A 23,789-nucleotide genomic window follows, 5' to 3' on the forward strand; every position below is an offset into this window, starting at 1 on the left:
AGAGCTAAAGTTACATATAGTTACACACAGCTTAGAGTACTTGAATGATTGCCTCTAGAGTCATTTCCTCTCTTTGAATCTATAGTTTAATTGCCCCAGAAAGGGCAATGGAGGGAGGCAGGGCTATCAGGTTGTCGTAGCCTGAAGAAACAGCATTTCCTAGCAGGTTTATCAGGTCAGGGATAGAGCCGGGGAGCTCGGAGACTAAACAATGCCCTCAGCCAGGAGAGCCCCTGCCATGGGCTGGATCACAGCCCGAGAACTTCTGGTCTGGAGCAGGTGGCGAAGCAGGACGTGAAATCTCATGCTGGGTTTCAGCCCTGTCTGACAGACTGCAGGGTTTAAGACCCAGAGACATCCTTTTGCTTTTGGAGCTACTTCTCTGGGGGTTGGGAATTACTTATCTCCACATCACACAAGTTACACTGTTCTTTCTCTAAGAGCCAAGGCTTCCTCTTACCTGCACGAACATGGTTCTCTTGATCTATTCTGGGCACTCCCATCATCTAGAGCACTAGTCTGCTCACCTGCAGTACCTCTCTCCACTCCTCCAACAGGATCCTTTTACCTGAAAACACAGGCCCACACCCAAGTGAATATTCTTCCCCTACCTGGCTTCTCGCACCCTCCACCTCACCTGGTCCACACACCAGACCTCACGTCTTCTGATCCCCACGGGAAAAGCCAAGCCCGCCTCTGCTCAGCCTCCCTGAGGCCATGGTGGGACCCACCCTCTTTCTCCCAGATTCCATTACTTGTGGATGCTTCTTATTCAGAAAACAAAGTTTAAAAAAAAAAAACACACACACACAGAACAAGGCCAACAGGATAACCCTAGAGCATGTCGGCCTCCAAGTCCTCAGAGTCGGTGGTATCGGCCTGGGTGCTTCTCCTGGGCCCACAGCACACTGTGACGTGAAGTGGGGTGACCAACAGGACCGCTCCGGTCCCGGGAGTGTCCTCAGTCCCAGGCCGACTGGCACAGTTGGTCACCCTACAGCACAGGGACCCAGGGGTCAGGCTAACGCTGGCTCGAGGCTCACCCTTTATCTATGGGAGAGGACTAAGGGGAAAAGGGCCAGGGGCAGAGGAACATGGCAGGAGCCATGAGACAGGGAAGGAGGCAGCACCCCAGGCTCCTCTAAAGGGACTGGCTGTTCACCTTCCCCTCTCCACCAGCAGGGGGCGTCCTTTTCTGATCACCCCTCCTGCCCTCGCCCTCAGAAAGGCCCAGGAACAGGGGGCTTCTTTGGCACTTCAGAATGATCACAAGTAATTTGCCATTTTATTCATATAGAACAAAATTTACAAAGTCATTCATACAGGTTTTGTTTTTTTTTTTTACTGACTTCGAAAATTGGGAATATTCAAAATACACTTTTACCCCACTCCATTCTGTCATTATTTACACGTATATACAAGAAAAATGAAAGAGTCTCTCTGTGTGTGTGTGTGCGCGCGCGCGTGTGTGGTTTGTGTTGTTGTTTTCTGGTATTAAAAAGCTCTGCTGGTCGGGTGGGTGGATGGGCGGGCAGGAGGGCAGGCGGCGCGGTCAGATGGAGGTGCCATGGGAGGTGTCCAAGGCCTCCGGAAGGACGCCTCCAGGCACGGGCTGGAAGGACATGGGGATGGGGGTCTTCACGGGGCTCTGGCGGAACAGCCCCCCGTTGGGCGACCTGTGTTTGCACTGCATGGAGGGCATGGTGGCCGAGCTGCTCAGTGGCAGAGGCAGGTTGCTGCTGGGCCCTGATGAGAGTGTCCGGCTGGTGCCGTGGCTGCTCTGCTCCGGCAGGAAGGTGCTGACCGAGAGCTGCGTGTTCTGGTACTCTCGTGTGGGCTCCAAGGCCTGGCTGGGAGCCAGGCCCCCCATCTCCAGGGCCGAGAGCTCAATGGACGCTGGGGAAATCTGCTTGTGAGCAATGTCTTCATCCATTAGACTGTTCATGCGCCGATGGACCTGCTCCAGATTCACTTCTTTGTCCTAAGGGAGAGCACAGGAGGAGGTCAGGCCAAGCCCTAACGCGGGGGAGCCCCAGCTGGTCTTCTACAAACTTTGGGAGGCTGGAGACCGCAGCTTGCTGGGCAGTGGGGTAAAGCAGGCCCCCATTCCTCCCACCTTCCCCCAACTGCATGGCCAGCCCTCCTTACCTGGGATACTGGTAGCCTAGGACACTGCTCCCAGGTAGAAAGGACCCAGCAAGAAGGGCTTTGCAGCATTTGCCCCCCAAATGCACTCTGCTCAGGACCAATCACACCCAGAGGCAACCCTTGGGAGAAGATGCTTTGAACAACTGGCAGAAGCAATGGAAGAAAGGAGTCCCATGGAAATAAAAAGGTGTGGTCCTTGAGCCCCTGATATGCCCCATGGATTTGCAATTTAGTGTTTACAATGCTCAAAAGACCTGGTGTGATCATCCCCACTGTAGACAAAAGGAGGCTTGGGTTCAGGAAGGTCAATGGCCTCCCAGAGTCATAACCCCAGTGAGCAGCAGAGGCAGCATGGAAAGCCTGGAGTGCACAACATCTTCAGAGATGCTGGGAAGATGGCCTGTCCCTGTCTGGAGGCTCATGTGTCTGGGGGCCTGGGTGAGGATGGGGCATGGGATGGTGAGGAAAGGGACTTCCCCGGGATCAGCTGTCATTCCTGATATTGTGAAGGTTTGAGGCTGCCGAGATGGGTGACCCTCATAGCTGATTCTCCATGTAGTAAATTGCATGTAGTGAATTCACCATAAGGGGGATGGTATCAAGAAAAATATTTTGTTTGTTCAATTATTTATTGGCTTAAGAAATAGAACAAATATCACTGATATTTTGTCTTCAATGTCAGAATAAGTCAAAGAGGCCAAACTACTTGAAAGCTCCTTAAAGACAAAGACCATATAATCTACTTCCTCAGTTTCTCCCCAGTGACTTGGGGTACAAAACCAGATGTCTGTGGAAGAGTCATACCAACCCCTCAATGAGGTATTAGAAGCTGCAGTCCTATTTTCAGGCAGCATTAGGGCCTATGTGTCAGGCAAGGTTAATCCCTCCACCTATGTGTCCCTGGTGTCAAACTCCAAGAGAAGTACCATGTTGAAGCTTTGCTCCAAAACAGAACATCACAGGCTGTTTAATGTCAATCTTCACACAGCAGAGAGAGGAACCTATCCCCTGCTGACCCTTAGGCTTGTTAGAAATAACCACAAAAGGTAAAAGTCCTGAATGTGATTTCAAGTGAAGAAAGAAGGAGCCACACAAATCCAAGGGCCATTTCAGTGAGTCTCTGGGCTCCTCTAAGGCTGGTTCCCCAGGAAAAGGCAACCCTGAATAACTGGCAGAAGCTCCCCTCTCAGAGGAGGGCCCATGGGGCTCTCATGCCCCATGGCATGAGAACCATGAGTACCAGAACCCCCATGAAGCCTCATCCCAGGTTTCTTCAGACAAGGAAGCTGCTTTTGCCATCCACTCTGTGCTCCCAATGTCCCCTGGCCTGGAGAAGGCAGGGTCACTGCTCTCTCTACCACATTGTTGAGATCATGATCAGCACACAGGGCTTGGCTTTCTGGTGGGACATCTGCTATCTTCCCCAGAACAAGAAATCTGACCACACCCAAACAATGAGGAACTCATTCCAGGCCATGAAAAAAACAGAGGATAAAGAAAGCCAACTGGTGTGAGGGTGAAGGTACTATGGTGAGATCGTACCGTAGATAGAATTTACATCAGAAATCATTGACATGATCCCATCGGCAGAGCCAAGATTCCAGTGAACTGAAGCCCTACATAGCAGAGCAGCTCCAAGTATAGGATATGTCTGGGTGGCAAATGGGTGAGATTGGGGGAAGGGTACTAGGGCTTTACTTAGACTAAATATGGTATATACAATGTCTTTCACAGACTCCTTCAACAGTTTGTAAAATGTTAACAAACCAAATCCAAGTTTTCTTCTTAATTAAGTTATAGCATGGTTAATCCAGCTCTGTGCTATCTTGGTCTTTTCCCTGTGTTGTTTATATGCTTTGTTTCCATTTTTGAATATTTGAGCAAACTCTGGGAGACAGTCAAGGACAGGAAGCCTGGCATGCTGCAGTCCATGGAGTTGCAAAGGGTCAGACACGACCTGGCGACTGAACAACAAGCTGTTATGTTGGACACTGGCTGTTTGACTGCCATCAAGCATCAATTCTCCCTTCCCAAGAAGACCTTGTTTTATTTTGTTTTGTTTCACTTTGGGGAACTGCTTTTCCCCCACTGGATAACAGTGTGGCCCTGTCTACCTGTAGCCAAAAGGCAGGACAAGAGAACTGGCTCTGAGTTCTGAACAAAGAGATAAAGAGACAGAAGATGTCTGATGATCCATGACAGCAACAGTTCAAGAAACTTTCCACTCCATGATCACCCTTCTGGATCTTGCCTCCCAGCTCTCAAGACAAGCCTGGACTTCTGTCCATCACCGGGCAGCTTCTCCAGCCTTCTCATGGCTGCTCTGAGCTCCTGACAAGCTCCTGATGCAGGGTTTTCATGTGTATCAGCCAGTGCCACAGCTGTGTTGGTAAATATTTGTATCTACAGGCTGTTTTCACTTCAAAATAAATGAAGGACACAAGACAGGTACCAGAAAGCCTGGAAGCTGGAGAAATTGAAGGAGAACTTCAGACATTCCTGAAGTTTAATAATACAAACTTCCCTTCTCCCTGCAGCCAGCAAAGCTAGAAGAATGAACAAGCCGAGTGCTTTGGCTGGCAGAGCCTTTAGCTGATGAAGGAAATTGAAGACCAAATAAGTGGTCCTGGGATCATTGGAAGAACTAGTTAGTTGCATAATCTTCCCTTTTCTTCCTTTCTATTCTCTTTTCAGGGCTTTAAGAATCCTTTTGAGGATGGAAATAAGTAGTTTAAAAGTAGACTAATTTGGAGTAGGAGGTAAATGTCTTGGTCCCAGCTGTATTCACTCTGGAATCTGGCCTTAGACAAGAGATGGTGGCAGTTTAGTCATTAAGTTGTGTCCAACTCTTGCAACCCCATGGACTGTAGCCGACAGGCTCCTCTGTCCGTGGGATTCTCCAGGCAAGAATACTGGAGTGGGTTGCCATTTCCTACTTCAGGGAATCTTCCCAACCCAGGAATTGCTATCCTGCATTGCAGGCAGATTCTTTACAGACTGAGCTACAAGGGAAGCTCCCCTTCTCTCTTAGAGAAGAGAGCTTGGCCCTTCTTTTCACAATCAATGGAACACTCAGCCAAGACAAGTGTTCAGGAGATGTTCCTCATGTTGTTGGGGTCTATAGGTAGAGAAGGGATAACTTCCTGCCAAAGAAAGCCAGAGGGAGACAGAGAGTTGAGAACAGGGGAGCCCTCTTACCTATTGCCAAGGAGAAAAGGAGAGCTTTAGAGGAAGACAAACCAACTAACATCTTCCAAAGAAACATCTGTGAACAAACGAGGTCTCTGAGATGAAATCCTTCAGCAGTAAAGGATGAGGAAGAGGAGGTTTGGTGGGTAGTGTTATAAAAGATGTAGGGCATAGGCACTAATATGGCATAATAATCACAGCTCTGAGGGGTTGGCCAGGTAATAGCAAAGCATCTAGACCAGCAGTCCCCAACCTTTTTAGCACCAGGAACTGGTTTTGTGGAAGACAATTTTTCCCTGGACCAGGGCGTGGGGGATGATTTTGGGATGATTCAAGTGCATTATATTTATTGTGCACATTATTTCTATTATTATTACATCAGCTTCACCTCAGATCATCAGACATTAGATCCCGGAGGTTGGGACCTCTGATCTAGACCACAGTGTGGATGTGGAGACAATCCAATTACCCTAGAGTCAGGATTTTGGAAAGAAAGCACTTGAATAAGTAGTATTTTTAAATCCATATTTTTTCCTGCCTCCAATTAAGGACAAATGAAGCAGTTTCAAGGAGGCTGCAAAGCTGTGCAGTGGGTCTCATTTCCACTGAAGGTTATTCATTAACGTATAACCCCTCTACATCAAAACACAGAGAAAACGTCCACTCCGATTGAACAGACTTTCCAAGCTGACCTTCCTACTCCAGATGGCAGTCAAGAAATCCATTCCCTCCACACAAGTGGGACCTCATTCTATTCAAAGTCTATTACTGCTGGTAGTTCGTGCTTAGTCACTCAGTCATGACTGACTCTTTGCAACCCCAGGGACTATAGCCCACCAGGCTCCTCCCTCCTTGGGATTCCCCAAGCAAGAATACTGGAGTGGGTTGCCATTTCCTACTCCAGGGGATCTTTCTGACCCAGGGATGGAACCCGAGTCTCCTGCGTCTCCTGCATTGGCAGGAAGATTCCCTACCACTGCACCCCCTAGGAAGCCCATTACTGTTGGTAGACCCAATACAAAGTCACACCTGGAAGAAGAGGGTGCCATCTTGAACTTCCTACATTGGATGTTTAACTGGACAGGAAAATGAGTAGGCTCCCCTGGTGACTCAGACAGTAAAGAATCTGCCTGCAATGTGGGAAACCCGAATGCGAGCCCTGGGTAGGGAAGATCCCCTGGAGAAGGAACTGGCAACCCACTCCAGTGTCCTTGTCAGGAGAATCCCATGGACAGAGGAGTCTGGTGGGCTACAGTCCACCAAAGGGTCAGACACGACTGAGAGGCTAACACACACACACAAGGCAAATACCTCCCTGGGAAACACATGTGGCCCATTTCTGAGTCTCCCAACATGTTCCATCAGGCATCTATGTAGGAGGCCAGAGGGGAAGTGCAGAGAACTGGAGAAAACCACCTTCTTTGGAAACTTGGAAAACACTGTCTTCTTGGACCAGACTGAGCCCACATGAAGTCATTTCTGGTGCCCTCCTGGCCAAGGAAATAGGAGGCAGACATAATCTGCCTGCTCAAGGAAAGAGGCAGGAGTGATTTGAATAATTATCTATATTTTACACAAAATGGGGCATTCTATTATGTTATGCAAATTCAAATAATGGACTTTTTTATGTGCACTACATCAGTTTACATCCTCATTATCTCAAGGTTTCGGTGTTCAACCAGGTAATGACAGCTGTGGAAAGAGACTCAGAAGCTTGCTGCTGCATTCATTAATTTACTGTAGGTAACTGACCTACTCAAACAGCCCTGAATAGGACATAAAATTCACTGATGGCATTTATTCATGAATCCTGCTGAATTCCAGCTCTGTGTTGGAATTAAACATGATAGCACATGCACCAACAGAGGTTACTGGAGACCCCCCTCCACAGGCATTGTCTTGAAGAGAGATAAAGTTCTGTAATTGAGCCGCTGTTCACCAATGTGGAAATAAAACATTGTACTGGAAAACGGTAATTAACTAAACTATCATCTATGTAACAGCAGGTTACACGTGGGACTCATTAGAACCGACTTTGTTTGGAGTCCAACGGCTCCGGCTCCTACTTTAAGTTAGGCAGGAACAAAATGGGATTAGGGACTTCACATCTGACAAGGATGGTTGTAGGAGGTGATCTCCTGTTACCGCAGACCAACCAGGTGGTAAATAAGACTCAACTGACTGGGAGAAACATCATCAACGTGATCTTCTTAAGTATTGCTCCAAAGACTTGCTCAAGCCCAAAGGACTGGCTGGAAGTCTGAGAGTAGTGATTGGGTAAAAGCAAAGAAGCTGGACTTTAAGTCAGTGAAGTGGCCGCAGGGTATGATGGGCAGTCCCTAACATTTTTGGCACCAGGGCCTGGTTTCATGAAAGACAGTTTTTCCATGGATCTGCAGGGGAGCATTTCAGGATGATTCAAGCTCATTACATTTATTGTGTACTTTATTTCTATTATTATTACATTAGCTCCACCTCAGAACATCAGGCATTAGATCCCAGAGGTTGGGGACCCCTGTTTCAGAATGTTGTGGGAAAGAATTCTCGTGAGCTTAATTGCAGATTTTGTAGAGGAGGACGGTGAAAGGAGGGAGTCAATAGACACCTCCCATCATATGTAGTAGCAGCAGGTACACATGGTGTAAAGAGACTTCCTTGAGGATACACAATTCTATGATAAATGGAGCACCTGGATGACAGCCCATGTGTAGCTGGTTCCAAAACTTGAGCTGTTTTCCACTCAACTTCCCCTTGGCATGACAGTGTAGACCAGTAGCTTTCCTCCTTGGCAGGCTATCAGAAGCACATGGGGAGCGTCTAGAAATTACAGTTATCCTCAACTGCCTAATACAACCCTTTGGAGAATGGAGCCCAAGTATCTGTATTTCTAAAAAGCTCCAGGATGGATCACCTCTGCTGTGCAGCCAGAACTGAAAGTCATTGATCCAGGTGCAATGACTCGACAACAATTTAACATTAATAACGTTTTCTTTATAGGAGCCCAGACTGGTTCACTCATTCGGTAAACACTTTGGAGCTCCTACTACCAGAGGAGCTAATGTTCCTGGTGAAGCATCCATCTTGGCCCCTGGCACATAGAAAGTGCTTGATATTTTATATTCATGACCCCTTAATGAGGGGTCTCACTGTTCCAGAGACTGAGCAAAGTGATGGGAATGCAGAGGTGGAGAAGTTCCAACAGACTTAAAGCAGAGACAGGCAGGTAAACCACCAGCTATAATTTGGAATCACACCCAACATGAGTGTACACACAGGGAGGTAAGGAGGCCCGTGGCGATGGGCAAGGGGAGGTTGACAGAGGGGAGTGATGTGTGCATTGGTTCTGATATACATACTGGTGATGGTAAGTGGTCAGTGCCCTCTCACTAAAAGGCACACACACTCACTTTCTTACCCTCATGCCAAGAGATCCGAGAGCAGCAGTGTAGCCATGGGGCCAGGCTCAACAGTCAGAAGCTCTGAACCCCTCTGGATTGGGGCTAAACCTAATCCCTCTGGGGTTCACAGGATGTAAATACCTAGCTAGGAGCCAGGATCCTAACTTAGGAAGAGTTCTCAGTCACACCCTTCATCCCCAAACCATCTGGAAAAGCTAGGTAGGAACCCCTGCTCCTGCACGCTCCCGATGCCAGGCCCAGAGGCGGACACATCATTCCCATTCCAGTTCTGCCCCTACTATTTCTGAGTCCTATTTCTCCAGGGACATGGACGCCTTCCTCAAATGTTATGGAAGAGAATCAAAAGAGTGAAGAAGATAACATAGGAACCTGAGAATCATGTGGGGGCCTTGGGGGAAAAAAAAAAAAAGACCCAGGTTCAGCTCTGAATCCATGGAGTGGGACCTGGGAGTCCGTATTTCTAATAGTGCCACAGAGGCAGACCCCAAGTCTGGTTTGGGACGGCTTCTTAACCTATCCCCGTCTGAGAAGCAACAACAGTGATGGCAGTGATGACCATGACAGTGATAACAAACAGACCAGCTGCCAGGTCGTGAGCCGCCCTGTGGAGAGGCCCATGTGCAAACGTGTTGATGAAGACCTCTGGCCAACATCCAGTGAGGACATGAAGCCTTCCGCCCAATGGCCCACAAGGAGCTGAATCCTGTCCACAACTATGTGAGTGAGCTTGGAAGTAGATCTGTCCCCAATAGAGCCTTCAGATGAGACCCCAGCCCTGCTCAACAACTTGATTACATCAAGTGAGAGACCTTGAGACAGAAGACCCACTACACTACACTTGGGTTCCTGACCCACAGAAACTCTGAAATAAGTATTTCATGTTTTAATCCAATAAAAAGAAAAAGATAACATGTACTTTTCCTGGCATAGAGAAGCTACCCTAAGATATGACTCCTCTTCCCAACAGCCCCTTCTGCCCATCACTGGGTTCTTGAGAGGGAGCAACCACTTGGGCACCATCCACCAAACATGTTCCCATGGGTCAGATGCTGATTAAGGAAATTCATACGTCATCCCTCATTGAACCTCAGAGCAACACTGTGAGGTTGGCATAAAGGAAGAGGGCAAAGATGCAGGAGAGGAAGTCTCTATATGCAGTTGAAGAAGCATTAGAGGATGGAGATGGGGAAAGGTGTTCTTTTGAGGGGAATGTCTCCAGCAACAAATCTCCCCCGGAGAGCAGGAGAACATTTAGGAGTTTGCAGGTAAAAGCTAGCCCACTGGCCAGAATAGAGGAGCCTGGCTGCTGCTCCACCCCTATTGCCTGCCCCTTGTCCCATCTGTCAGCCCCTGTCTGCAGTGGAAGCAGGGCCTGGGGGAGAGCAGACACGGCAAGAAGCAACAAGAATTCCAAGCTCCCAGCCCAGTGACAGACGATTCATTCCCCCACTTCTCATGTCATCTCTCATTTGTGCAGTTCTCATCTTTATTTCATGAATATTTTATTCTCAGAGCAGTGGCTCCACTTCCCCCATAAATCTACAGGGTGGCTCTTTACTGCATCTGCGGAGCAGGGTGCACTCACCTGCACTGGATAACTACATAATCGTCTGATTCCTTAGAAAAAATATGACCTCAAATCCACATGAATATTAAGAGGCTGAATGTACATTACTACTCTTCCCCAAGTAGGTGTCTAAACTCTGAAGACGTAGCGGCATAAGCTGTTAAATATGACTAAGACTCCACCCAAAGACAGGTTTCTTGCTTTTAAGATATACGGCCAATGGCCCAAAATGAAGCATTCTAAGCTCAAGCAGACACTCTCACCTAATTGCAAATGCTGCTCCATAAAATACAGGCAACCAGTAACACAAAGTAGTTCTGGATTAAATACCATCATTATTTGTCAAAGGTTTTAAATATATGCCTCTAAACTCTGTTGTCTCAACCCCTTCCCTGGTTCCTGCTCCCTGTGATGAGCTGTAAAGCCTTTGGCCTGGCGTCTGGTCCTTTAGAGCAAGTCTCTGCTTTGCACTCTAGCCTGCTCTACTCTAATTTCCTCGCTGATGCCCCAGAGCCCCGGGAGGTGTGATGACTCTGTCTACCCCTTGCTGGTCACCCTGCCCCAAAGGCAATATCTCCTCCTCAGCTTGAGGATCATACCGATCCTTCATCACTCAATTCTAACAACCCCAAGTCCCAGGAACTCTTCACCAACCAGCATCACTACCCTCTGTAACCCTACCATATCCCATCTGGGCTGGGTGCCCCTGAGCCCTGGATGGAACCTGTAGTTCATTTCAGGATGGCCCTGATCAATGGACAATGGAAACCACTTGGCTGACCTCTGCCACATCTGTCCACACGGAGGTAAGCCCCCTCAGGACAGAGACTGTAACCTTATAGGCATACCTACTAAAGGAAGAAGGAGAGAGGAAGGCAGGAATTTCATTTAAAAACACTCATAATAACAGGGGAAAACTGGAATATTCCCTCCTTTAACCATGTAACATCCAAATGGGCTGGAGGAAAGGCAGCTGTGTTTTATTCAACCTGTGTCTACATTGACTCTCTTTCCTATCTAGAACAGGCTAGCAGCCCTGGGCAGAAAGTTTCACATTTTCTAAGCACTGCATCCTCTTGGGTCTGAGATCCTGGGCTTGTGTAGAAGCCAAACAGGAAGATGGGATACTTTTCAGACAAGAAAGGAGCTGTTCCTCTCAGCTAGCTCATCTCATGCTTTCCCTGGTCTTCCTCTCTTTTTGCTTCTGCCTCCTATATCTCTCCAGTAATCCCCCATCTGCCCCCACCCCATCACCTCTCTCTCTGAGTGACAATTCATCTGGGTTGTCCAGGCTGGACCTGGCACTAGATACTGAACCAGGGGATGTGAAGAGACACGCCTGGAAGCAGACAGAAAGGCCTCGCACAGTACCCGCCTCACAAGGGACATTCTGGAGGACTGGGCCTGTGTCTCCTGGGCTCCACACTGCCTGCAACATCCTAGCATGGTGCCTCCATGACAGTGCATTATTCAACCAACTGGAAAACCTGTCCTCCTCCCCTAACTAAAGGGACATTTGCTATAAACTTCACTGAAAATTTTCCAGTAGCAAAAGAAGCTCAGGATAGAATCATTAACTGTTCTTTTCAGTGGGCTTTCCTCAAATATTTTCCTTCCTTCTCTTATGGTCCAGGGGTGATAGGAGAGCCCTGAGTCTGTGGGAAATTCTAGCCTTGCCTTCCTTACATGGAGGTGTACAGGTGATGTGAGAGAAAGATGGATGTCCTTAGAACATTTCAGACATGCTGAATCAAACAGCAAGCTCTTTCCAGCAAAATCTAAGTATGATGGCAAAGAGCTCACTGCCTGGTATGAATGGTGGGTCTGCCCTCCCTCCCAGCCATGCCAGGGACTCTGTTACAGACTGATTTATGGGGCCATGACCAGTCAGCCTTTCTAGGCTGCAGAGATGGTGTCCATGGTGATGCTGCCTCTTTGAACGTGATGCTGGTTACTGCATTGCTCCTTGTTTGAAATCTACACCTGCTTGTGTCAACATCATTTGTAAGCAAAGCTGTGATTCAATAAGTAGCTGAGATGTATGTATCAGGTAATGACATTGCTATACTGGAGTGGCTGGGCTTGTGCTACAGTGCCTGTGTATAGTTTCAGCCAGGAGAGCATCATTACCAAATGCTGCACCTTGCCACTCTCCCTTAGGGGCACTGGTTCCAAGAGAACTTCATGAAGACTTTATATTCCACCCTCCCCACCCCCGCCACCCCGTACCCCAAAAATATTGAGCTTGAAAACCAGCAAAACCCCAAAAGAAGGAAGTGTGGAGGGCAGAATCAGCTGTGGCTGGCACACACAGGGAAGGAAATGTGCCCAGAAGCTGGAATCAGAACAAAGCCACAGCGGTCCCTGTGCTGAGTGTCCCTGGAGGGACAGAGGCAAGGCTGGGCCCTGCGAGGAGGAAGAGAGGAAGAAGGGATGATGAGGGGACGGGAGCTGATCCCCCTTCAACATGCTGGGAGAGCAGGGCTTGTGGCCCTGGGTGAACAAGGAGAACCAGGAAGGAATGCAGTTTCCTCTCTTACCCTACAGCTGGTCTCTCCAGGTCAGGGTGGAGGCACATGGGCGGGGCAGGGTGGGGAAGGGCTCTCTGGCGCTGCTCATGCTGTACCCGCTCTATAGATAGATACATGACTTTAGTGGCCATGCCTGGTGCCTTGGCATTTTGTTCAAGCATGAAAACACCCCCTTCATTTGTTCTGTGGCTTTCAGTACAAAATAAAACAATGTCACCATTCCCCAGTATAAAACACTGCTGTGTGCAGACAAGTGGTTTGGGCAAATACTATCTGGAAGAGAACCACCCGCCAAGTCGCCCAGGGGGCCTTTCCCGCCTCTAGGCTGCAGAAAGGAGAAGCAAGGCCCAGGGCACGGACCTCTTTGGGGGTCTCCTGGTGGCACCGGTTGCTGTTCCACCACAACTCCAGGGCAGCCACCAGGCAGGCGAGGAGGAGGCCAATGGCCAAGATGCAGAAGACTCCAGCGAAGCTGTGTAGCTTGAGGGACTTGCCGTCCGCCTGGGCGCTGGCGTGGCTGGTGAGGTCACAGCGGCCCGTATGCGGCCACCACTTCTGCTTGAGCACATCCAGGTCTCCAGTGTCCTGAAGCTCCAGGATCCTGCAAGATACACCCTATGTGAGCCACAGAGCTGGCCTCACCCACACAACCGCGGGGCCCTGGTCCCTTCTCCACCGTGCCGGCGCCTCCAGAGACAACGCTGAACCATCAGAGTGGCTCTCTGTCTCAGCTTTTCACTTTCCAATTCATTCTCCACTCTGCTGTCAAAGCACCTTTCTCAAAGCACTTAGATTTTGTCATTCTTCTCCTCAGAGCTCTCATGTCCTCTCCCACCCTGTCCCACTGCCCATGGACGGAGTCCAATAGCAAACCATGTAAGGATCCTTCATGTGGGATCCTGGGGCAAACTCTGAGGATAAAATAGGGAAATTACAGAAATGGATGATGCAAACACTCAGACTGTGGACCTACTAAAAGGCTTTCTTTCAAACGTCAATTAACTACATCCTAAGTCTCTCCTACTAGAATTCAACAAACCATTCATTTATTCACTCATTTGATTTGAGGAGCATCTGATTTGTGCCAAGTACAACATTCATCGCTGCTGAGAGCACAGTCTAGACACACCTACTTGGACACTGAAACAATTAGATGAATCAATGTAGAGAAAGAAGCTGAGATCAATACAACAAAATGAAAGAAGAGTTGTGAAGAAAGGGTGCAATGGGAGGATGGCCTGGACTAGGGGCTGTGGCGAGACCTCATCAAGGAGCCAACAGGTAAGCATCAAATAGCTCACATGAGTTTAGCATACCTATGTGCCAGGAAATCTCCTAAGTGCTTGACAGACTGTTTAATTCTCATGTCAACCCTTTGAGAAGGCTACTTCCTTGTTCCCATTATTACAGAGAAGCAAATGAAGGCACATAAAAGTGAAATCTGGTGCCATATTTACCCGCAGCCCTATCAATCCAATATTGACATGAGCTGTCTTTTATTGAGAAGATAGTAGGGACTGATCATTTTATATTGTTTTAATCCTCACAACAGCCTGCAAATTAGTTTCTAGGTTTACAGATGGGAGACCTGAGGCTCAGAATCTAGATAACTTGCCCCCAGTTGCAATTAGCAAGGGGTACAGCTGCTGTTCAGAGCTGGGTCACACTGGCCCAGGGGGCCATGCTCTTTCCAGAACACCAGGCTGCCAAATGCAGTCAGCGTGCGCTCCTCTCCAAGAGTCAGTTCCGGCCTAGGGCATGTGAGACTGACCAGAGAGGGGCCGTAGGGCTGGTTTCCTGCTCCTCCACTCACTAACTGAGACGTTAGGCAGGCAGTTTCACTCTGCTGACGCTTCCCTTCTTCCTGCTCTTTATAACTGTATGCATTTTTATGCCCAGTACTATTCCAGGAAGAATGTAAGGCAATGTATAGGAAAACAAAGAATAAAAGAAAAACAAACAAGCAGATTCAAAGGAAAATTTAAATATGTAAGCAATAAGGAAAGATAAAACAAGCCATGGGCACAGAATGACTCCTGGAACAAGGCTAAACTAATGCACACCATAATAATCTCTACTCCTGCCTGTGAGTAAACCAGAGCGATAATAGCCACTTCCTGAAGCCAGTCCTTCTATTTTCCAGACAGATATAATTGCAGGTGCTTTCCTGTAGTCAATAGCCCTGGAGCCTGCTACACAGTAGGTGCTCTATAAATGGCTATTAAGTTGCTAAACATTTGCTGAATGCCTGCTCTGCACGCCATGGTCCACAAAAGGGCTACAGCATTCAACCTGTCACACACACACACACACACACACACACACACACACACATATGCTGTAGCCTAAAGACCCAGTCCTCTACCAAAGCAAGGGAACACACACTGGTATTCAAGAAAATATCTTAGTTCTTGGGACTCAGGGAAAGAAGGGCTACAGAAATTCCAGAGAAGGCCAGGATCTGCTATTTCCACAGGACCCTTTTTCTGTCAATGGCATGGAGTATTCGTTGCTTTCTGAACCTGCCATCTTCCTCCTCTCAGGTGTGACCCACAGAGGGGCGGATAATGGGGCCTCTTAAAGAACCACTGGCAGCAGTAGGTTGGAAACCTGAAGTCCTGAGTGTTTCCCCCAAGTACAAACCCATCTTCCCAGGTGAGGGAAGTGGAGGATGTTTCCAGCCCAGGAAGGACAATGCTTCAGGGGGCCAGCACAGTCCGCTGGGGACATTTACTTACAGTCACAGAGCTCATGGCCTTCTGATGAAAGCAGGGAGTAATTAATCACTTCCTGCTAAAATATCACAGGAACTGGACTAGCCACTGTTGTTCACGTCGACTGAACGATCTAGTTGAGAACCAAGCTTTCTGCTCTCCATTGTGTCAGTGTTCACTTCAGTAGACTTTCAAGGGATCTCTGAGCAGTTTGAGTGCATGGGGACTGTAAGACTTCTGTAGTGGGGACCCTGCACTTCTGTGAGCACTATCTTGGGGCACATTAGCTGTCTCAGTGGTGCTGATCCTGTTGTGCTGGTCCCACAAGTCCCCTTACCATCTGCTTAGATGGCCTGGGGAATCCTCTGACCACCCCCTCTCAGAAAACCAAATAGGGTAAACCTCAAGAACACCACTGTCTTATACATCTTGGAGGAAAGCCATCCTTTCTTTGTGCCTTTAATCCAAGCAATTGATAAATCACTACTCCTCCTTCTCTCATATGTCATCCTTCTCTGCTCCAGGGAGCAAAGGGAGGCAGAGGATATACACTTGATTAAGTTCTAGAGAAAACCCAAAAGCCTCATTGAATTTAGTTAGTTCTACCCCTTTTCCCAGTTTTGCAAACAAGCCCCTGAATGAATGAGTTGCAGGCCTTCCTCCTCGGCTTTTCCCTGATGGGGTTCAGGCTCTGCTGCTCTTGGTCAGAAGAGTCCAGTCAGCATCTAGGAGGTGGGAGGAGGTAGTAAGGCTCAGAGATCTGAAAGCAACAAGGGCACGCACTGGGGCTTACAGAACCTGCTTTCTCCTCTCAACTTTGCCAGCAGCTGCCTGTGCCGCCCTCAGCACATGTTACCTCTGTGAGCTTCAGGATGTTAAATGAGTGATCTTTAGCAACTCTGGCCCCTCCAAGTGGATGCTCCTCCAATTCTGGAAAGTATATGTTCATCGGGCAACTGGGGGATGTCTCTAAACCTCAGTTTCTTGCTGGCCTTTTCACCTGGATGCTTTAACCACAGTCTGGATTTTGGTAGATCAAGGCAGAGCTCTTGTTCTGCTCCTTCACTGGCCAGGATGTCACCCCACATACATATGTGAGTGGTGGGCTTAGACATCCCTGGGGACAAGAGCCCCTGTTAGCAGGCTGGCTCCTTGGAAAAGGCCACCAAGCTCACCCATGCTCTTCACCTCCACCCTCTCGGTGGGGCCGGGTAACCTGGTCAAAGACTAAGGAAAGTTCCTATGGGGGAGTGAGAAATGGATGACGAGAGACTATCTTCCTCAAGGAGGCTGGCCAGGTGTCCAGACCGAGCACTTGGAAACTTGATCATACCCAAGAACCCAGCGAAGATTAAGTTCAAGGGATGGACTTGCACCAGAAAAATCTAAGATAAAGTAAAGAGGCCAGTGCAAACTAGATATGCATATTCATTGCTGGTGGATGAGGTCTACGGGTCTTTGCTTAGTCCAGAACACTCCTGTATACAGCATTGTTCCCCCACCTTCCCCCAATATGCCCACCATTTTGCTAGTGTTAATTACCAGGAAGCTGATCTGGAAAGGATGGGGAGGAGGCAGGCAATTGAGGGCCACGTCCCTCTCCTGCCACAGCAGGTAGCACCTGCTCCCTCAGCCCATGTGCAGGTGAATATGGAGTCAATTTGCTTCTCTGGCCCCACTTTTGTTCACATCTCTACACTGATATGTCCCACTTAACATATATCTTAAGAAGTTATCATTGGGACTTTGCCAGATCCAATTAATCTTTCATTTAATTTTAAATTACTAGCTATCTCTAGCTAACTCCTATTCAACCTTCAGGTCTCAGGTGCCACCTCCTCCGGCAAGTCCTCCCTGGTCTTCTGGGTCTGATCAGATACCCTTATCCACCCCCAGAATATCCTCTCTGTCTTACTGACTGCCCTGTTCCAGCATCGCCTGCTCACATCACAGCTCCCACTAAGACTAAGCAGTTTCATGGGAAAGCAACATATACTTCCTCTTTTTATTCCAGGACCTGGCCCAGGATGATTTGGGGATGTGGTGTGGGGAGGAGCATGTCTTGGTGCACAGTCAGCGTTGAAGGAAATGTGATGAATCAACAAGTTTGTGTTGGCTCTCATGCCCTGAACGAAGGTTAAACCTCACCCCAGCACAGGTGCCATTGGCATCTCCTCACTGACCATTCCTACCTCTGCGAGAAGAGATCCCTGTAGGGGCTGCCATGCTGCAGGGCGATCCCATAGCCCTTGCTGCTCACACTGTTGGCAATGACGGTCACGGAGCAGTCATCATCTGTCAGGGCTGCGTACTCCACCACGGCCACATCCCACAGAAAGGCGTAGTTCCCCTTCTTTGCCTGAAAGACCAAAATCACTTTGAGGTTAGGCAGAGCCGGCCTCCCGTATTAGTTTTGAGCAGCGAGAAATCTCAATGGTGGGGTTTGGGGACCCTCCTAAATGGTTCTCCTGCCCAATCAGCTGGCACAGCAAACTCTCCTATTTCCGGATCTGCAGAGTCCACCCCTGGTTGATGCCACTCACGGTGATTAGACATAGAAGGATGTGATGCTGTCTCTGCACATCTCGCAGTAAGAGGTGGGTAAGGTGAGCTACATTTGGGCTCTAAGCTAGCCTCCTGGTTGCAGTGGCATGTACCTGTTTCTCAGATTAGCAAGCTCACCTTGGAGACTGCAGAAAGTCTGACCCCAGGGAACTGAAGTTTCTTGATCAGCAATTTAGAGGGCTGCACAATAGTATTCATTTAATTTCCACTTAGAACTTGACTGAACCCTGCTTTAGGTGAACAAGGGAGGCAGCCTACGATCACTGTCCCTGAGTAGCTGCAACTTGGTATTTAAGTCACAGACTTGCTCTGCCTGTGGTAGACTCCATTAAGGATAGGGTCTTGATTGTTATGGTGCCACAAGAGTGTACACACATACACACACACACCTGTAGGTTCACATTCACACACAAGAACTGATTTCTGGTGTCAGTAGCTCTACATCCACCCAACAATGGCAGATTATTCCATCAGGAACTTGCCTTCGGCCAGACCTCAAGTCCTTTTCTATCACACCCATCCATAGCAGACTTTAAATTCTATGCAAGTGTGCTAAGTCGCTTCAGTCATGTCAACTCTTCAAGACCCTATGGACTGTAACCTGCCAGGTTCCTCTATCCATGCTGAGTGGGTTGCCATGCCCTTCTCCAGGGGATCTTCCTCACCTAGGGCTCGAACCCTTGTCTCTTATGTCTCCTGAGCTGGCAGGTTGGTTCTTCACCACTAGTGCCACCTCCTGAGCCATAATCCTGACTTGGCCTGGAGTTTAGGCACTCATAAGGAGTGTGAGCTGCTTGCTTTTTGGAAGAAAATACAAGCTAGACATTGTCACTTGGCCAGTTTAAAATAGAGCATCAGGTTCTTAGTGAAGGAAGGAGCCTGGTTTTAATTCTCTACTGAACATACAGACACCCTGCGCCTTCCTCTTTCCTACTCTAGCTCAATCTAGATGCTAGAAGATGCCAGTCTGGGGTGGTGATGGGGCTGAAACATCGCAAGTCAAGCTGGGAAGCCACAAGCCTCATGACACTGTCAGGGGTATTATTCCACTTTCCTGCTTTTGTTCAATTGACTCTTCATGTCCACTGAGCTTTTCCAGAGAATGCCATAGCTGCTTAGATGAAGTCTGTCAAAATTTCTCTTCTTTGGGGACCCTAAGTGCCCATGGACCACGGGCATGCATGCTCAGTCGTGTCTGACTCTCTGTGACCTCACGGACTGTAGCCCACCAAGCTCCTCTGTCCATGGAATTCTCCAGGCAAGAATACTGGAGTGGGTTGCCATCTCCTTCTCCAGGGGGTCTTCCTGACCCAGGGATTGAACCCACATCTCTTAAATCTCCTGCACTGGCAAGCGGATTCTTTACCAGTTGAGCCACCAGGGATGATGGGTTATTTTCTCCTCAGGAATTTCCCATCTGAAGGATTTGTGGACAGAGTGTGGTGGCCTCCCCTTGCCAGGAATAGCCATCCACACAATTGTGCCTGATGACCTTGTAAGAAATGACACACGCCACCCACTGATGTTCACCTAAGAGAACAATGCAAATATTACTTCAGAGCCCCCTTCCTTGGCTAAGTTGATTTCAGGAGTCCCTAAAGGGTGTTGACCCAGATTGCAAAATTACACTCATCTCTCTCCCTCCACATGGGAAGATAACAGTCTTTGAAATTTTTTCCTGCTGGCAAACACGTTTTCTCATGAAAAGATATACATTTTCCACCTCTTAGTAACCAAGTTTCTCAACAAAATGTTGACTTATGACCTAATATTTGGCGTCCATCCAACTCCGGAGCATTTCATAACCCATGTTCACAATTCGGCATGACAATCAGACATTGCTATTTGCACGGTTTCAAAAGGGCATGTCATGCTGAAGGAAGAATTAAGATCAAGTTCGATTCTGTGTTTCAAGTGATGTCCCAAGAAGGAGAAAGAAATAAGCTGGCCCAGCTCGAGTGGAAACTGACTATGACAAAAGCCTGTTGTGGCCATTTTAATGGGCCACTTGGATCCGTCAAGCCATGTGCATCTGTGGTTTCAGTTTGGGCTAAGAGACAGGTGAGCACAGATGCCTGAAGGAAGCTGCATCTACAGTCCTGCTGCCTAAGCTGAGAATGCAGAAAACATATGGGAGGGGTGCTGACAATGTCTCAGCTACAAATCCCTGCTAACCGGGAAGGTAGTCAGGGCAAGAAAATAGAAGCCCTCCTTCTTGAGTTTCTGAATGACCACAGACACTCACTCTCCCTGTTTGTAAACAGGGCTTACATTTATTACCATATACCTTCTTCAAGAAGCATGTGGCTAGTTCCTAATCTATAGGATGACACCAGAACAGGGAGGACCTGGAAAGGCTTAGGTGCCACATCTTATATGTGGGCCAACTCAGATGCTACAGTTGTAATGGGGCTCTATCCTTATACTCTTAATCTCTAACATCCCTTCCTCAGCATCCCAGAGCTTCCTGGGTCCTCCTTTCCTAGCCTCAGTCTCATGCTGTTGTAAAATGCACCACAAAAACCTTCCCTGAGCTTCCCAAGTCCATCTGTTTCCAGGACAAATTCCTGGACCTTGCTGACAGCTCCCCAATCTTCCTGGTGTGTCACAGCCCCTGTATGAGACAGAAGGCTTCTTAGGTAGGACCATATTCTTAGGATCACTTTGAACACCAGCTATAAGGAGCCCAAAACATGCCATCCCTCATGGCTATATCCCCTGTATATAGACCCTCTTCTTGCTCCATGCAGAATGAATGCCCCATAACCTCCCTAAGACTCTTCCTTTAGGATCAGAACCAGTTTTCCAGGTGGCCCTTAGTAATTATGTATCCATCTTTTTACTCCGTGCTGCTTATCCAAAATTTCTAGCTTCTCCATATGTGGGGTTTGTCAAATATATCAAAAACCTGCCTCTGAGAGATCCAAGAGTTTCTTCGTTTTCTCTCCCCTCCTATCACAGGCTCATCTTCTGCTTTTCTTAAGTCTGAGCATCTCTGCCATTCTACTCAGGGTTCAGCTCCCTCCTCAGCAGCTCAGCCCCTTATCTCATCTCCACTACCACTGTGAAGGCATGTCTACCACTCCCCCTCCACCCTGCATCCTCCTTCTCCTCAACTCCACGCCAGAGACCTCTCACACTGAGGGACATTTGCCGTTTCCTATTTATATTAACTTCTTTCTGTTGAGGATTTCCCTCCTATCTCTTGGGGAGACAGAGTATTGGCAGGAATGGAGTCTCTTCCCAACTGTGTACCATTGGCTGTTCCTCAGAGAGAAAGAAAAGGGTGAACCAGACACCTTCCTTCCGGAGCCTGGGAGTCCCTTGGTTACACGGAACAATACTTCCACAGGGTGGCTCTTTCGCCACTTCCTGTTCATACGAACTCATCCTGTCTTGTGTCTCCAGGCCCTGTCCTTCCCCTACTTCCCAGGGGGCTGTAGGGAGTTAACAGGAATGTTATCTGAGATTAGGAGTAATAGGCAATGTTGTTGTTAAGTTGCTAAGTCATGTCCAACTCTTTGTGACCCTATGGACGGCAGAACATCTGACTTTCCTGTCCTTCACTATCACCTGGAGTTTGCTCAATAGGCAGTGAGCTCTTTACAAACAGATCATTGACGTTCGTTTCATAAAGCTTGGGAAAGATGAAAGTGGGACCACAGATTTTGCATTAAAACCAAACAGAAACAAATACCAGATGTCATATCTTTAATGAGTTAAATTACCTCTGGCTGGCCTCTTTAAAATATTAAGTGTATTCCTCACTCCTAGTCACTGCCTTACTGTTTTGTATGCAGGTGAAAGGTAATATGCCAAAAGATGGACAGGAATGTAACACAATGGAGTGGGATTAGTGATGATTCTTAGGACAAGTTGATGAAAATATTTTCTTTAATCTTGTTACACAGTCCATGCTATCACACACTACATAGGTACCAGATTCTATCTCCATTGTCCTGTGTGCTCCCAGAGGCACCTTTGTCTGTCAACAGAGCACAAAGGTCTGCCAGAGCTCTCGAGGTTCTCAGGTCACCGGCCCCCTGACATGACCCAAACACCTGGGAAAGTCTCCCTTATATTCCTGGCCTGCATCTAAACATCTGGCTTCATTTCACTCTTTTCTTTCCCTACAAGAAAAAGAAAAAACATTTGGTTCACACATACAAGAACAGATGTGAGGACTCTGGGGAAAAGAGGAGAGAACAGCTTTGACACTGGAGAAAGTCAAGGGCAACTGGGCATTCATTCCCAGGATGCCAGGACAGTAGCAGGAACAGAGACCGCCCCTCGTTTCTCTCTGGGGAAGCATCTTAGCAAACAGAATCCAAGACCATCCCTGAAGTCCACTTCCTCCACCCACACACTGGTGCACTACTATAAATGAAAGGGGACACAGACCATGGGGCTCTCTGACTCCAGTGCTTAGAGCATCCTCCCGACATTTGGGGGAACATGATCAGCCTATTTTGCTGGAGGAAGGTTAGGCACCATATACAGAGCCACAAGTGAGCTGGGATATTGGATGACTCATCTCCATGTCTGCTCACTGGTAATAAAATGAGACTACATCCCTCTTCATTGCACCACTGATTCAGCCCTTCCCAGAACTCACTTGGGGCACAAACTTTCCAAGACAACAGCCTTGGAGGCAAGAACTTCATAACACTCTTCTACTCCATCCTAACTGCATTTGGAAAGGGACAAGCAAACACATTATCCCCCCAAACAAGAATGCAGGTGCTACAAACATCAAACACAAATGTTCTCAAAAAAGAAGTGCTAAAGGAAATCAGGCATCTGCATTGCCAGGTCCAGGGTAGGTATGAAGTACCTGCTGGATGCTGGGTTGTCATAAACCTGATTCCTTTTCCATGGTATAATTCTGAGGGGCTGAACATGAACCCCATTTTATAGATGAGGAAACTGAGACTCAGAAAAATAAAATGACTTGTCCCAAATAAATCCAGATAGTGAGTAGTAGAGCCAGGAGAAAGACTGTCATTGCCATTTCCGTGGGTTCTATCACCAGTAGCATTCCCCTAGGAAGTGCTCAGAGGACCAGGCACCATAGCAGTTTCCCCAGTCCTCCATTTACACATCCAAGCATGGCAGAGAGCAGAGCATAGGTTTCTTTGGCCCCAATAACTGTCTTCCTCCAGCTTTAGAGGTGATTCGTGGAATGGCTGACACCTATGAGGCAGGACACAGGAGCCTGTGCCGTCCGTGGATGGGGATGTTAGGGTATGAGGGACAGCTTGGAAACCTGATGCAGACTCATGGGTATTAACCATCCAGTGACACATTATCCACCCTTTACCCTCACAAAGCAGAGCTTGGCATCCCAAATTTTAGCTTGGCATCCCAAAGTTTAGCTTCTACAGTCATGGTCACAAAATGACAACACATCGCCACAGGTAGCCTGAATCCTGGCTACAGTGATCCATTATTACGCACTAGGCCAAATCACAAGATACAACAGTAAAATCTAGACTATCTATGGAGAAAAGGACAGTTTTACAGTCTGCTGGTAGGAATGTGGCTGGCATACTTCTGGAACGGCAACGCAGTAGGGAGAATCAAATGTTTTTAAAATGTGCATATGTAGTAAATCCACCCTTAGGGATTCACTCTTAAGGAATTAGTTTCAGAAAAG

General features: G+C 48.0%; 1 protein-coding gene across 1 annotated transcript in view; it reads right to left on the minus strand.

Annotated features, from left to right (window-relative positions):
• Positions 1-1,389: 1,389 nt before the first annotated feature.
• The window catches only part of GRID1 (glutamate ionotropic receptor delta type subunit 1), a 658,662-nt gene continuing 636,262 nt past the window's right edge, over positions 1,390-23,789 (minus strand). Inside the window, exons 14-16 of the mRNA XM_061163043.1 lie at positions 17,761-17,927; positions 13,215-13,455; positions 1,390-1,981 (exon numbers count right to left, since the gene is read on the minus strand). Coding sequence (XP_061019026.1) covers positions 1,553-1,981; positions 13,215-13,455; positions 17,761-17,927 — 837 coding nt within the window. The 3' untranslated portion in view covers positions 1,390-1,552. The remainder of the gene's footprint in view (positions 1,982-13,214; positions 13,456-17,760; positions 17,928-23,789) is intronic.

Source organism: Dama dama, chromosome 15 (genome assembly GCF_033118175.1).
Source record: "Dama dama isolate Ldn47 chromosome 15, ASM3311817v1, whole genome shotgun sequence".
NCBI classification, from domain to species: Eukaryota; Metazoa; Chordata; class Mammalia; order Artiodactyla; family Cervidae; genus Dama; species Dama dama.